General features: G+C 39.8%; 2 protein-coding genes across 5 annotated transcripts; both read left to right on the top strand.

The window, feature by feature from the left end:
- The first annotated feature begins 217 nt into the window (after nt 1–217).
- Nucleotides 218–7490, top strand: ccndx (cyclin Dx). Its single transcript, XM_034219772.1, has 4 exons — nt 218–4380; nt 4478–4693; nt 5868–6197; nt 6924–7490. The coding sequence occupies exons 1-4, from the start codon at nt 4117–4119 to the stop codon at nt 7071–7073; spliced, it is 960 nt and encodes a 319-aa protein (XP_034075663.1). The 5' UTR covers nt 218–4116; the 3' UTR covers nt 7074–7490.
- A 247-nt stretch (nt 7491–7737) lies between these two features.
- nucb1 (nucleobindin 1) lies at nt 7738–13083 on the top strand. Of its 4 annotated transcripts, XM_034219770.1 has the most exons (13): nt 7738–7843; nt 8953–9076; nt 9163–9270; nt 9374–9506; nt 10349–10452; nt 10663–10848; nt 10941–11031; nt 11113–11171; nt 11384–11476; nt 11576–11665; nt 12147–12317; nt 12477–12591; nt 12675–13083. In XM_034219770.1, exons 2-13 carry the CDS (start codon nt 8957–8959, stop codon nt 12758–12760), a joined length of 1356 nt encoding a protein of 451 aa, XP_034075661.1. In that variant the 5' UTR covers nt 7738–7843; nt 8953–8956; the 3' UTR covers nt 12761–13083. The 4 variants fall into 4 exon arrangements, with proteins under 4 accessions (XP_034075661.1, XP_034075658.1, XP_034075660.1 ...); XM_034219767.1 differs by having other exon boundaries at nt 10941–11171; XM_034219769.1 differs by having other exon boundaries at nt 7773–7838; nt 10941–11171.
- The last annotated feature ends 3617 nt before the right edge of the window (nt 13084–16700 follow it).

The raw sequence follows: 16700 nt of genomic DNA, 5'->3' as shown, positions 1-16700 counted from the left end.
TTGGTCGCACACAACAGTACATATCACAGCATTTAAACTCAACAGTCCCCATCATTGATGTAAATGGAAACAACTAAGTAGTACAGCCTCTACCATTAGTTTAAAATCCAGTTGAATCAACACCTCTCAATCTGAACAGCTAAAAACAAAACGGAATATAAGTCGAATCAAGTTTGCTTGTTAACTGGGCCCTTAAACAAATACATGATAATCACAGAATAACCTCTAAGGCACAATACACAACAGCATAATACTCAAAAGAAAGAAGCATTCAAAAGGGAAATAGTTAAACAAAGTAAAATAACAGCGTAACACCCAACAAAAAACGACAATCCAAACACAAAACAACAAAATGCAATGCAGGAAACATTCAAAGAAACACAAGAAAATGACCATTAAATGTATTGAACAGCACCATTAACTTGTAAATTACCTAAAGTTCCATTTTAAAGCTTACATAACTGGTATATAAACAGATAAAATATTACACATACAATAATGTAAAATGTGTCTACATAAGAATATTTATAATAATTAATTAAATTGAACAATATTTCAACTTCAAATGTTCTTATACTGAGTGATAGCTACATTGAAATGAGGTTAGAACAATGTGTTATACAAATAAAAATAGAATCATGAAATGTAATTGCCCCATTACCAACTGTTTGTTTATGTGGTGTCTTAACTTGTGAACTGGTTAAACTCTGCCCCCCCCCCCCCCTCCGCTGGCCAGCAGGTGTCTGTGTGAGGGGGAAAGGAGCTCTGTTCTCCACTGTCCCGGGAAATGAGCTGGAAAATGAGGGGCGGGGAACCACACCCCTTCTCAGGACCTCTTTTGGCTCATCACTGTCTCTTTCCCCCTCTGAGCGTGTTGTTTGAATACAGCTGCAATGTATGAATTTAACAGGGTGCTTAAACAGGCTGGCGATCTGTCACCCTGTTCCTCCCGCCCCCTCCTCCCTCCCCTCCACCCCAACCTGACCTCACTTGACTGGCAGAGCCAAACTTACTCAGCCCCTCATTCAAACTCAATCTGCTTTCAGCCCCTCTCAAAGCCTGTTTTATAGGCGCAGGCCTTGTCAACAGCTTTAAACCCCATATTCTCTCTAATGCTTCAATCGACTGAGTGTTGGAGGATTAGGGTCTCTTCATGTTGTCATTATGCTGGGTGTTAAGAGCTGCTTTCTTCAGTAGATGATGTGGCTGAAGCTCTGCCCTCTAAGCTAGATTTGAGCCTTTGCTTTGTTTTGAAAAAAACTCAAGATATCATTGTATTCTCTTGAGGTATTTTTTGTGTGAGGACTTTGCAGGTTTTGTTATGAGTTGTTGTTTTAATCTGCAAATCTGGCTATTGATCCTCATAAATCCATTGTTGCCATGCTGCAAGCCAAATACAAAATTCCACTTTGGGACCTGTAAAAACTTAATTAAGCTACCTATTCCATTTTTTTTTTTACAAAAGGTTTGTATCTGCACAAATACTTCAAATCACAGTTAGAAGACTTCAATTCATAATGTTGACAGATGGTTGTTTGAATAGGTCTATGGGCTACTGGAGTTTTTGTTTCAGACATATTGCACCCTAATTGGCTTTATTTCAGAGCAGGAATCCCAGCTATGCATTAGAAGGTTTACCCATCTGGCAGTGTCCTCTGCCTGCTGTTCTGATGGTCAGTGTGCATTACAGAGAGGATCACATTCACAAAACAATATATATATAATATTACTTTTATTTAAAGATTTTTATTTAGGTTGGATTTTTTGAAAATGTCTGTCACTGATATATTGTTATTAATATATTATCTATACTATATATACTTATTTTAAAATGCTTCCGTATTTCCATTTTCTGGCCCTGTGTACTTATAGTTGACACTTGACAGCATTTCAGAGGGATATACTGCACTTTTTTAAACCTAAAATAAAATGGGCAGTTATACTGTAGATGAAAAATACCCGATGACTGACAATGTTAATAGTTCAAATCAGCTTCCCCATTTACAGCAGTAACATGTGTGCAGAGGTATGTATGATAATTCAACAATTCAATAATGAAATAATCAATTAACATAGCACTTGCAATGGGGACATTTTTGTTCAGCATCATGAAAACGTTGACTTTTGATACCTCATATTTTTATTTTTCATATGTTTTTCCTTATAATTAAAATCTGATAACCTCTTCACTTGTCTGAACAAATATAATTGTAGTTAAATCAAAGTCATTTTAGTTAAATCAAAGTAATGTAACTACATTTATTATACTATTTTATTAACTATATAATACTTTTTTTCTATGTTACGCTTAATAACGTATCTTATGAAGTGCATTTATTTTGTCACAAATAAGTTCAAAAACAATTTGCCCCTGCGTATGAAACCTGAATCTACTCGCCAGCTTTACTTTGAATAGAATGAATTATTGATGCTCAGCTGAAATCAAGTCATGGTGTCAGTGTGGTCGTCCATTTAACTCCTATTGAAACATGAGCTGCCATTGAAGCCTTAACACAGCCACCTGTAATGACTGTCAAATACAATCTGTATTCTCCACTGGTGAGTGCGACCCCATTGTGACCGTCAGAGGAAGTCCCCGGAGAGTGTGTGAAAAGTGTGTCTACCCCATGAATGTGTAAAGTGTGTGTGTGAGAGTGAGAGAGAGAGAGGAACCAGCAGAAGGCCAGGGGCTGCTGTCTGACACTGATTTGTAAAGGGAGACAATACGGCTCATTGACCTGCCCTGCTCCACTGTCTGTTGCACATACCTCGCCCAGCCCTCCCCAGTGGCTGTGCTGCGCTTTAAACACGAGCAGCAGATTGCCCCAGGCGAGGGCGAGGGGGGGGCAGCGGGCCCCAGGTTGCTTTGACAATGAGAAACCTCGGAGGGGAGAAGAGACGAAGCCAACAACTTTAATTAACACAATTATATTCTAAAAACCTTACTTTCACTGAGGATAGCAGAATTTGATATCACTTTTTAAAAATGTATCTTGAGAAAAGAGAAATTTGTTTTATCAATGCTAGCACATTTTATTTCCAACATGCCTTATTTGTTTTACCTGTTTTTATCTTGTTTTATTCCAACTTGTTTCAACTGTCAAACTTCCCTCTGAATTCCCCTCATTCCATTTCTGAATTTCTTTAACCCTGGTTCAATAATGTAAAGCCTCTATAAATAAAGTGTATCACTTTACTTATGACTATCCTTATAAGAAATTGGCCGAAAGAAAGGAGTCTTAACCCCAAAGATGGTCAATCTAATCTCATGTATGACAGAAAAATGAAACGTTGATTGAATGATCTATTCAATTAATCAATATTTCAGCCTAACTATTTCAGTAATCTTCCCCTAAGGATCAGGGAAACACACAAAGTATTAAGTACACAAATAATAACAAGTATTTAAGGTTGAGTATCTGTTAAAGACAAAAATAGGAAATAGGGTTATCAATAAATATCAATATCTTAATCTAACAGCAGCAGGATCGAGCATCCATCCAGACTTTGACACATCTCCTCTGGTGCTCACGTTGTAAACAAACACCCTCCTCCTTTTGTCATCCATTCCCATTGTCAGAGTCTGGATATGACCTTTTCTCTCCTCTCTCTGACTCTCGCCGCTTGTCGCCTCTTCTTATCCTCCCTTCTTTCTTTCAGTATCGAAGACAAGCTGTTACTCTGTCCCTGCGGGCCACTCCCTCACTTGTCTGCTCCTCTTCCCTCCCCCCTGCCTCCCTCTCTCCCCTGCTCTCATTCTTTCTCCCTTTCCCCACCTGTTGAAGCAATTGTTGCACAGACATATTGTTGTCTTTTAATTTTTTTATGTCACTCACGAGGGCTCACGCCCCTTTCCACGCTCTTTTTCCTCCCCCATGTGCCACTCCCTCTCACTCTCTCCCCGATGGGTATAAAAGTCAGAGGCGATGGTTGGGGAGGGATATTCATCGCAGCACCACAGGAAGGCAACACATCTTTAACAAGGAAAAAGGATTTCCCAGCTTGTTCACCTGTAGTAAACCAAGCTTCCTCGGGTGACAGAGGGACAATATTGCCGCTTCCTTCCTTTACCAATTGGAGTAAACAAGTTCATATTTGACCCAGCAGTCTGTAAAGATGGACAGAGGCATGTCTCTGTGGTGTGAGGAGGTGGAGAACAGCAAGAGTCAGGACCACAGCCAGACTGGAGAACAAGCCCAGGGCGGATACATGGTGGGCTCCTCTCAGCTGCGAGCCGGCTGGGACCCCACTGTGTCCGGGCATCGTGTGATCCAGAGGTTGCTTCAGGTGGAGGAGAGGTACATGCCCTCCATACTTTACATCACCCTCATCCAGCGGGAGCCAGAGCGCAGGGAGGAGCTGGCCAAATGGACCCTGGAGGTATGAAACTCTCTGAAGCTCCAGTTTCTCCTCCTCCCATGAGTTATGTGATCATGGCAACTTTGATACTGATGCCTTCTTTTTTTCTTCTCCACAGGTGTGCTGTGAGGTTGGCTGTGATGAGGCAGTGTTCCCTCTGTCTGTCTCTCTGATGGACAGGTTCCTGTCGGCCTCTTTGTCTCTGCCTGTCTCGCCATACTGCCTGGCTGCAGGCTGCATCCTCATCGCCTCCAAACTCTCAGAGTGTGAAAACGTCACTGCTGATACTCTCTGTGCCGCAGCTGAGTACAGCTTTGTGCCTTCAAACTTGCGGGTGAGTCAGTCACACAGCATCCACAGGTGGCAGGTGCATAGAAATGTGGTTGTTCAAAACCACGCAGTCAGGGCTGTGTGGGAACTCATTCAGAATATTGCTCGTCCATCTATTTTTAACAAAACCTTGGTAAGGTTTTGGGTTACCTTCCAGGTGTGGGTCCCTGATATCACCACCTGTATTCCAACCAAGTGGATTATTTCAAATGCACAAAACCAACTTTATCACATTGCATAAAGTTGTTAGTCTAAATGTTTTAGCCGCCAAACTGTATCAAACTTAAGTAAACACAGAGATGTGTTCTTGTATGATTGTGCCTTAACACATCCATCAACTTTATGACGGATGGAAAATAGCTTAAAGCTAAATCTGGCACTGTTACGCTTGATACATTTGAATGTTTTAAGTGTTCATTGCTGTGCATTGTGCCTGCCAAATAAACGATTACATACATACAAATAAATGACAAATCACAATTGACATTGATTTAGATGCAATAGGGCTAGAACTAACTTTTTTTCCCCAAATTACCGTTTTTTTTATATCACTTATATTAGCCCGATGAACCAAAGGGTTTATTCTGTAAGTGATATACAAAGATGACATTATGTCTCACAAAGTGAAACCATATCTAGTTGTATCATCAGATTATTCAGGTAAAAGGGGAAACATAGAATCTCAACCTTCCAGAGTCCAAGGTGATGTCCTCAAATATTATGTATTGTTTGACAAAACATCCAAACCCCAAATGATTTCCATGTACTTTAATATGTTAATAGAGGCAACACATCTTTCTATTTGAGAAGCTGGAATCAGAGAAATTCTGAAAATGTAAAAATGAACAAAAACCCACTATTTGTTTCCCTCAATAGATAACTGGATGGGAAAACAGTTACTAAAGATATTATGCCAAAGTATAAATATTGAATATAGTATTGATGCATTTACCCAATTTAGAATTTGGTTAAATGAATGACAAGTATTGATTGAACTTATTGAACTCTAACACATCCTTTAAGATGACAAGGTCATATTGAAGAAATATCACAATGTATCAATACAAAAACATTCCTTTTGTGTTTCGTATGCACGTATGGTGCCAATCAATAGGATATCTCTGCATGTTTTATCGTTACACAATGTTTTCTAAATGCACCTGTCTTCCCTCTATCAGGAGATGGAGCGTCTTATCCTCGCCACCCTCCGATGGGACACAGCAGCAGTGACTCCACAGGACTTCTTCCCACATTTCCTTGCCTCTGTGGAGGAACGAAGAGATGGAGACAGCGGTGACTCTGAGAAGGGGCTGCTGCTCTCCACCCTGCGGCGGCACAGTGACACGCTGGCCGCCATGTGTGCGTGTGACTCCCGCTTCCTGGGAGCACCACCGTCCCTTGTTGCTGCAGCGACACTGAACTGTGCTCTGCGGGGCTTGGGCAACAAGAGCCCGGCTCAGCTGGCTGTCATATGTGCGGCACTAGCGGAGCTTTGCCAGGCTGACCTGGTGAGTACACCTGCAGTCTGATGCTGCACATTACAGCATGGCCTTTTGATCTCATCAGAGTTTTTTCCATAATATGTTAAAGGTCCCATGTCCTGCTTTTCTGGTTATTACCAGTCCCCTTGTGTGTTATGTCGCTTTTTATGCATGTAAACGGTCTGCAGAGTCACTAACCCTCAAAGTACACCCTGTAGCGAGTAAAACTCTAACACAGAAAAGACCTGTCTATGCTGCCCCAGAACGCCTCGTTGGAGATTTCTCTTTTTCCATTGTTTTCTTCTTGGGTACAGTGACGTATTTGGGTATAGTGACGTAACGTAACGGCTCCGCAGATTGGTCCAAATTGACCAATCCGCGGAGCCGTTACGTTACGTCCGCAGAGCCGTCATGTTTGGACCAATCCGCGGACTTCCTCACACACACACACACTCGGCGGGATGTTGGGAGGCTCGCTGCTGCGAGGAGCGGACAGTGTGAGCTGGCTCACTGGTGTGGGGTCGGCGAGACAGCGAGACACCGCGGAACTCAGCCTGAGCACACACACAAACTCCCAGCCAGGCTAGGATAGGAGAATCTATTTTAGTATACCTCAACAATGGAATTATGATCAGTATAAATGGCCATGACATGGGACCTTTAAGAGAGGTCTGTTTGGGTTTTCAGTTGTTAAAAAAGCCAGGTTGCATCTTTGACAAAAATAATTGATTTTCTTTATGTCTTTTATCCAAGGCATTGCTACAGTGCTACAGTGACATGATCGAATATGGTCTCCGACAGCGGCTGAGGAGCGGGCTGCAGCAGGGCCCCATGGAGAAGGAAGAGGAGGTGGAGAACGAAAGACCCGGGACACCTACTGACCTGAGAGAGATTGATTTTTAAACACTGGATCGACTTTTACATTGAAAGTGTGAATCGGTCAAAAACCTATCAAAGTGTATCAGTCAAACTGATATATATTGAACATGACCTCGAAATGCTCTGACCTGTTTTGATATTTTAAAATTATTTGTTGAGTGACTATTAATTTATAATTTATTGTTTAACTTTATTTATTTGTGAACACTTTTGCAATTTTGTCTTTCGCATGTGCCATATTTTATTATCTATTTCTATTTGTAGGCATAGATGTTATTTTGATGCATAATATTTATATATTTTATTTATTATTAAGTGAAATTGTTGGCTCTTTTGATGTTAATTTATTTCAACCTGCCATTACTTTGTGTTTGTGTACTGAATTTAATATACATGAGATCTATTTTTCAAAGAAATTAAACGTTTAAAACGTTTGTACAACGTGTGTTTGGCATTTGTGTTTTATTTATGTTTTTGGTAAACTTCACATACTTCACATACTTCACACATCATATTTACATAACTCAACAGGGTCAGTTCTTCCGAGCTCTGAATTTGAAAATATAATATATCTACTTTCACAAGGGTCATAATTACACCCTTATAGGACAGTGACAGGAGCAAATATGTTGGGGGCTGATTAAACTGGTATATTTGACATTTCTGTGGGAAGTATTTCCGACGGTCCCTGAAAGCAGCGTGTAGGACAACCCCTTCACACCCGTGACGTCAATTGTATCCGACGCGAATACAAATCGTGCTTTGAGAATCGGATCGGATATAACATACGTGCGGTAGGTAACTATCTATTTAAAGACATCTTGTGTTAAAGCGTATTTTAATTAAGATTTCTTGTATTGATGCAGTTTATATTAGAAATAATCGTGACATTTCAGAGACAACGCAGTTACAACCCCCGATGCTCAGGGCTACTGTCGGTGATGGAAAACCAGTACCTGTTATATTACCTGTACAATTATATTGTAACGAATGAATAACATTATAAATGCTGTTAAACAAAGCATTACTTTATTCATGTCATAGGTTAAATCTCACATATGATATGGCTACATCTAGGGAAGGATACATTTGTTTGTTTAGCACTTCCCGCATCCGTGTTGTCCTAATAATCTAAGCTAGTTAGCTAACGATGACTAGCCACCACACGGATAATACACTATAATACTAATGCTACATTTAATTTGGATTATTTATTATATTCAGTAACCTTTATGGTATCTTTAGATGAATAGATGCTCCTATTTCAGCTTGTAGAAGGTGTCCTTCTCAGAAATGAACGTTACGCCAAACTCCACCTAAAACATCTGATATTATTGATCATCTTTTCAGAGAAGCCACAAACGTTATAGAAGTAAACAACTTTAGAGTTTTTTCAAATAATATGGAATCTCTTTCCGAATTCGGCATACAGTATTCATACCAGCCATGAACAAATCACACTAAAATAAGATGATGAGTTTGCAATAATGATGTTGTTACGTGTAACTAACCCAGGGTCAGGGTTACTATCCTCCCAGATGACTTCTTTTGTTTTGATTTATCTAGTAGTTAAAATATATATATCTATACTGTTTGCACCTTTAAATGAAAGTCTGAGCTAACATACAGCAGGGTTAAATTGTTCAGTAACAGAGGACCTTACAATCAGCCTCATGCAGTGCCTTTGTAAAATTGTAGCTTTTCAGTCATAGTTTGATTCATATATTTGCATGCTTAACCAATGTGCATGACTGTCTGTGTGTATGTGTGCCCTTTGTCTTTGTGCATGTTTTTAAGGACTGATATATTTGTGTTCATTAATGATTGTTGTAAAACAAATGCTCTATAAATAAGTACAAATGGACCTTGACAATATGGTAACAGTTAGTGTGGTTTATTGAAGGAGGATGAACCCAACACCTGTGTGGCTGCTGGTTCTATCCATCTGTGCTGGGGTCTGGTCAGTGCCTATAGATCGCAATGGAGACAACCAGGAAACTAAAGAGGAAGTGCCGGAAGAGAACGTGGTAACAATCTCAATAGTCTCAGTCATGTAATTAATTGAGTTTTAGTTGGTTGTGAATAATCTTTCCTTTCATACACACTCTTTCAGGACACTGGCCTGTACTACGACAGGTATCTCAGAGAAGTGATAGAGGTTTTGGAGACAGACCCTCACTTCAGGGAGAAACTGCAAACAGCGAACACAGAGGACATCAAGGTCAGTGTCCATTTCCTATTTCATTCTCACTAACGAAGCTTTAAACTGAGGATCTCAGGTTGAATCTGTTGTTCTCCCCTGGATGTCTTGTGTGCTTCTTCAGAATGGTCGTCTCAGTAAAGAGCTGGATCTGGTGGGTCACCATGTGAGGACTCGTCTGGATGAGCTGAAGCGTCAGGAGGTTTCTCGCCTCAGGATGCTGCTCAAGGCCAAACTGGACAGCACCAATACACAAAGTGAGTGGACTCATTTTCATGTAGTGAACAATAGTGTGTACATGTACCTATTTCAATAGATTGTATTCGATTTTGTGCAGATCCCTGCTAAAAAAAATGGCATGGTTTCTGTATCAGAAAAATACATTCATATGACAAATGTTCATTTGTGAAGGTAGCGTTGTCTTCTTTTATAGGTTGTGTTGTGTAGGGCTGCTCGATTATGGCAAAAATCATAATCTCGATTATTTGGGTCAATAATTGAGATCACGATTATTAAAAACGATTATCCATTTACTTTGAAAACATCAATTTATTGAAAAAGAAAATGTGTAGTATGTTTTAACAGTTGATTACCCTGAACTTTAAGTATAATTCAATTGAAAAACCAATAAATTAAAAAAAACTAATAATAATAATTTTTTTTTAAAAATCGTTTTATTTCGATTATGTTGTTTTCATAATCGTTGCAAGCCAAAATCGTAATTGCGATTAAAATACAATTAATTGAGCAGTCCTAGTGTAGTGTATAAAATGTCACATTGAACATAAAACAAGTATTTGAACTGAAAGTGTCTTCAAATCTTGCTAATAACTATACTAAATGTGATCCAAATGATGTACTCTGAAAAGCAATATTTGTATGATTTTGTGAGAAACGCAATCAGCAAATGTTTTCTTTTTTTACTTGGAAAAAAAATACCAACAATAGTAAATATACACATGAATGCAGAATAGTAAATTGTGTATTGAGAGAGGAATGTAACCGCCTTCATACAGAGGTGTGTTAAGTGTGTACAGGATATAATGGAAGTCATATGAGTCCAGCATGTGTTTGGTAATGATGAGTCTTCTCTGTGCAGGCCTGCAGATGGACCACAGCTCGCTACTCAAGCAGTTTGAACATCTGGATCCCCACAATCAAAACACCTTCGAGGCCAAAGACCTTGAGCTGCTAATCACAACGGTAAGATCCCCAGAGTCAGAAAAATCAGTCAGTTTATGTGCTGACCAGATTGAAATGGAACGTGTGGAAGTGATGAATCTCCTTACATTCCAGCAGAATCATAATTACACTAATCAGAGTTGAGTATGCTACTAATACCAGTCAGACCATGATGGACAACCTGTTACTGATTGTCTTGGAATAAAAAATTCGCTCTGGCTCTTTGTCTAGGCCACCAAGGACCTGGAGAACTACGACGCCGAGAGACACGAGGAGTTTAAACGCTACGAGATGCTGAAGGAGCACGAGAGACGGGAGTACCTGAAGGGCCTGGACCAGGAGAAGAGGGAGAAAGAGGAGAAGAGAATGCAGGAGCTCAAGGAAAAACACCACCAGCACCCCAAAGTCAATGCTCCAGTAAGCACAAATGTTGTTTTTTTTCAATTGGAAACTGTGAATGAAGCTCTCTTACATGTGTTTCCTCTTTGCTTCATTTTTCCAAACCTCAGGGTAGTGTTGCTCAGCTACGGGAAGTTTGGGAGGAGACGGACGGACTGGATCCTAAGGAGTTCAACCCTAAAACATTTTTTAAACTGCATGGTGAGTGGCGCCTCTTCTTTTCATTCCTGTCCTTTTCCATGATAAGAAAAACATTCTTATTTCTCCTCCGCCCTGTTTTAGATACAAATGAAGATGCTGTTTTAGATGAGCAGGAATTGGAGGCTCTTTTCACTAAAGAGGTAAGGCCTTAAATCTTGTCTTCAAAATCAAGGTTTTAATTGTTTTGGTTTTGCTATGAAAACCCCTTAAAACCACATGACACAATATCAAAAGTGGATAGTCATCTATTTGAAAATACAGCTGTTTTGACTTTTAAAAAGTACAAGTTCTGAACCTGACGGCGGTGATATGCACAGCAGCCCTGTAACACCTGTTCATTTCCCTCCTCCAGCTGGAGAAGGTCTACGACGCAAAGAATGAGGAAGATGATATGACAGAGATGGAGGAAGAAAGGCTGAGGATGAGGGAGCATGTCATGAAGAATGTGAGGGTTTTTGCTCTTGTTTCTAACATATGCTGTTATACACTCCACTTCCTTCCATGCTTTGCCACAACTCATATAGCTGATGTTTCTGTGTTAAAGGTGGACGCAAATCAAGATCGTCTCGTCAGCTTGGAAGAGTTCCTTAAATCCACGGAGAAGAAGGAGTTCAGTAATCCCAGGGAGTGGGAGGTAAAGAGCCCAGGGTGGCCTGTAGGTCGGGGGTGTGGGCGGGCGGTCGGAGGTTCAAATCTGTGGTTCAAATCCCAGGACAAGCTGGGGAAATGTGGGCGGTGTAGTTAAATGTGTAATGCTATTCTTTCTTTTCATCAATTTGCAGACTTCAAGCTGCTCCCATTAGTGGCTGCTGTGAATGGAATTATGTAGTTTAATGTTGCATTTAGTTAGAAAAAAGCTATTTAGCATTACATTGCTTTAACACTGTCCACTCAGGAGGGACAGTTCAGAAAAGAAGTACCCATAATATAGCTTGTCCCCTTAGTCAGAGATGCATGTGTTTAGTATCAGCTAATAGCTTTGAACAAAGACATATTGAGAATGAAGACAGGAGCAGAACCAGCCAATGAGGTTATGTGGGTGAGAATAACGAAGCTACGTCTTTACAAATCCATAATATTTCAACAGTCGTGTGAATGTCTTGCTGTCTCTGTAGACTTTGGAAACTAAACCGGCGTACACAGAGGAAGAGCTCCAGCTATTTGAGGTGGAACTCAAGGACAAAGAGGAGGAGCTGAAGAGGAAGGCAGAGAACCTGCAGCAGCAGCAGGACCTGCTGAAGGAGAGAGGCAAAGCCCTGGAGGCGCAGAGGAGGGAGTACCAGCAGGTAACTGTCCCCACACTCACAGCTTTATATCAACCCAAACTGGATTCAAAGAGTGGATCATAATTACATGGGGGTTACACTTTTTCAATAACCAATTATCAGCCTGTAATAGCACTGAAACATACAGGTGATAATTCAGTTGCAATTTCACAATTTCAGGCTGTATTAGAGATGTCCCAGAGAAAGGAACAGCAGGCAGCCGACGGGCAGCCCCCGGCGGGTCCTAATGGAGAACTTCAATTTCAACCAGAGGCCCCAAAAGTGGAAGATAAAGGTAAACAGTCTGTGATACAATGTATGTGTTATTGTTGGTGTGAATTTCTTTTTATTTAATGCATCTTTATCTTTCTCTCACAGATGTAAAAGCCCCAGCTGAACTCCAAGGCGAGGCCCCGAATCATCTGCCTGCAGAGCCTCCACAGAATCTGCCTATACACACTTAATGGACACTGACAGCCTTATTTAACACACACACACACACACACACACACACACAAACACACTCCGATTTGCACTGACACAGATATCCAGATGGGTTCTACAAACTGAATTATGTGAACTGTATGTAAATTCAGACTTGCCTTGTGAATCATGACATATCGTACTGTGTGTTCATCTCTGTGGTCTACATTAGATTTCAAGATCTAAAAAAACAATATATGTATATTCAGAAATCTTCAGTTTCTGATGACTTTTAATTAAAGCAGGGTCCTAAGTGTAATGTCAAAAATCTTCAAATAAAGTCTTATTTAAAGCCTCTAAACCAGTGTTTCTCAAACTTTTTCATACCAAGGACCACTTAACCAATAAAAAAACACTCGCGGACCACCTAACTCCACAAATATCCAAAAACACATCGTTTTTTACAAATCGCCTGAAAAATGGTACAAACAATTGGCCACATGTGTGATGAAGGTGTTTATCTGGGCTATATCATGCAATTGAAAGTGAAACTTAAGCTCGCTCCATTGCGGAGATATTCCCGTGAGAGTGCGGAAAACTTTAATTAATTATTTTATTTCAAATGTGAAATGTTGCCAATATACTCACGGACCACTAGGGGGCGCTCACGGACCACCAGTGGTCCGCGGACCACACTTTGAGAAGCACTGCGAGTCTAAACCAAACTTCTCGCAATCAAATTATTTTGGGGGCTACCGACGGGACAAACTAACTGCATACACTCCCACTCATGATGTAGTAACGACAACCAGGGATTGTATTCATGAGAACGGCATCGCTAAGTGGTCAAATAAAGAAAGCAGCACTTGTTAGATTTATATTTTAGGATTTAGACAATGTAGATATAGTACCTTATCAAAACAATCCAACACTAATTTGATGTTCTCTCTGATTTTGGAAATAAACTCTTACAATATATAATACAAAGTACAGCATTATAGTCCAATATAAAAACATAGTAGTAGGAAATGTGCAATACTAATTGAGCAATCCAGTGTGTGTGGGAGCCTCTGATCCTTGTTGTTGTCCCGCTGAGGAGACGCTCCCCTGTCCGCTGATCAGGACATTCCTATCGGCATTCTTGTAACCCTCTGACCTCTGGTGACCCCGCAGAGCCCCTCCTCTCCTGATAGCCACCCAGCTGCTGCTGTCAGTCACCGCATCTAGATAAAGACGTCTTCAGAAAGCTCAATCCTCAAGTCAGTGTTTATTATGTGCATCATAATAATCCCTGGTGTTCAGACATTATATTTATTGTGAAATGTTCTTACTTGTGGGCATAGCAGCACATACGGGGTCTGATTGAGTGTAACCCTTGCACATGTTTCCTGCAAATATCAATAGATGAAATACACTTGTTGACGTTTTAGCACAAAAACAGGTGCAAAACACATAAAGTATTGTACAGTTATTAATGAGGTGTTGTATTAAGTGGCATCCACCCAGTTAAAAGGTAAAACATTCTCGATTCAGTCCAATGCTCTTTGATTCTTTGCAATAATTCTAGTTCAGTGTGGTTTCGTTTGTGGACTGCTGTTGTTAATTGAACATTTCAGCCCTGGGGATATACAGAAATGCATACCATACCTCTTTGTCAGCAGTAGAATAATACTGAAGGTAGTTAGTTAATAGTTTTTTATAGCTGATATTGACCTATACAAATATTATACCAAGACAATATAAATATATACACCACAGAATATGCAGGATTGTGTTTCTCCTGTACAGAGCGCAGCCAGTCTGCTTTCAAACAGGATTTCCTTTGAGTCCGGACCCAGCTCCCTGTGGGAACTTTAACAGGTTTGTGTTGTGTGTGCAGAAGGCATCGTGCACAACACGAGCTCTGTCATTTCATCCAACTGTTTGTGACCAGAGGTGGTGGTGAAGCTGTCAACACACTGTCAGTGGGTCTGTGAAGACGTCATGGCAGGAGGGCATGATGCAGGGACATCTTGTAAGTATACTGCGCTCAGGGGAGCTTCATTCAAACACAGAAACACTGATACTTTACTGGAGAACTTCTGTTTTTTTTGTGACTGTGTTCATTAACTAGACTATACTTCAATAAATCATTATGCACTGCATGATTTGTTGTAAAAAAAATCTTTTTAACTATAAATGATCCTATTCCTAAAGAGGTACAGATTGATTATTGTGAAGTATTGACATGTTTGCTCTCTTAAAACTTTAACTTACAGCCAAAAACTGTTTGTAAGTTTTCAAACTCATCCAGACAAGACTGAGATGATCTGCTTTCTATCATCCCACACTTTCCTATTTCTTACTTCTGTTTTTTACTCTAAAATATGTTGTTTTCAATTTTGAATTGGATGCACTTTCACTCTGGTGGCTCTACTGTACATCACCCTCTCCAAAAAGAACATTACGTCACCTCCATCTCACCCCCTCCTCTCCGTCTCTATCTAGGGTCTTAACACCCGCCTCTTCAGTGATCTGATTGGCTGACAGACCAGTGCATGACAAGTGATGGTGACTGGTACATTTTAACTGTGTAGTAGTGGGTGATTTAATCATATGGAAACAAATTGTCAACATTTGAATTCAATGTTATTGAAAAAAAACGTAATATTTCATAAATCCCTAAATAGTTCACCTCAATACTTTTGACAACAGTCAAACTTTTAGTTGTTTTCAAATGGTTTTTTGGTTTGCAACTTTATTTAACGTTCCTCATTCTGTTCAGTTCTTCAAAAAAATATGTGAATTCATGATGGTGGTTTAAAATCTGTACCTATGGTAGTGTATTGCATGTTCCTTATTTAGCCGCCAGAGGGTGCACCTGTTTCAGTACTTGGGCAAATTTCATTTACTACACAGAGACAACTTTTTAATGAAATAATTGTCCTTCTGATAATGACAATTGCATTTGTGTCATAAGGTATACAACTGAAGTAAAGTGCAGTATGAAATGACAATAAGGACCTAAGGAGTTAACTTGATGATAGCCGGTGTGAGTTTGTTTCTTTAAGACCCAGCATCTTTACCAAGGAAGAGGGATGAGGGAAGATAAACGATGGGAGGTTGTGAAGTTACACAGAAAATTAACGAATGTGACCGGAAGCACTCTGATTTGACTTCAGAATAAAGTTTTCAGTTATTCAAGTATCAGTCATTTTTCACCTTTTAACAGAGTGATACTATATTGCACATTTGAACAAAAACATATATGGCAACAAGGAGGCAATTCAAGCCTGATATACTAATGCGGCATTACACCTGTCCTGGTTTGGTGCTCTGTTCTGTCTGTCCTGTTGACTTGTGATATATAGAAAGTCCAATCACAAACAGATATACTATGTGAAGTTGCTTGCCGTTATGAGATCAACCAGATATTGATGTTAGTGTCTATCTGAGAGTGGGCAGTTTGATTCACACCTCCTGTAGCCAACATGTCGGAGTCCTCAGGCAAGGTACTGAATCCCAAATTGTTGTTTCTAAAAGTAACAAAAGTTGTATTCGTTTTATTTAATGTAATTTGAATAGTCTTTAGATTTTAAGATGCTTGAAAAGTTAAAAATCCTTGACTAGAATACAGTAAACTGAAACTAGTTCAAAAAGGTGTGCAGCAAATAAAATGTGTTTTCCCCCATTATAATTGTAGCATTATAAAATAAAACTAGTGCTTACTCATCTAGTCATCTTTACACTGACTCACAGTGAAATAAATCATGATAAGCCATATCCAATATGCTAATTCTTATCTTAGCAAGACTCTGTGAAGTCAAACACAAGGTGGCATACACAGTAGGCTACCTGTAAGACTGTGTTAATAAGCTAGCGCAATAACCTAAATATTTATACTATTTAAAATATATGTTTAAAAAAGACTGTTTTACGTATAGAGACTCGAAGTAGGACTATAGGTATATGAGTGTTGTTCAAATATAAGACATTAACTCT

Source organism: Gymnodraco acuticeps, unplaced genomic scaffold (genome assembly GCF_902827175.1).
Source record: "Gymnodraco acuticeps unplaced genomic scaffold, fGymAcu1.1, whole genome shotgun sequence".
NCBI lineage: Eukaryota > Metazoa > Chordata > Actinopteri > Perciformes > Bathydraconidae > Gymnodraco > Gymnodraco acuticeps.
This window is presented reverse-complemented; position numbering and strand designations above follow the sequence as displayed.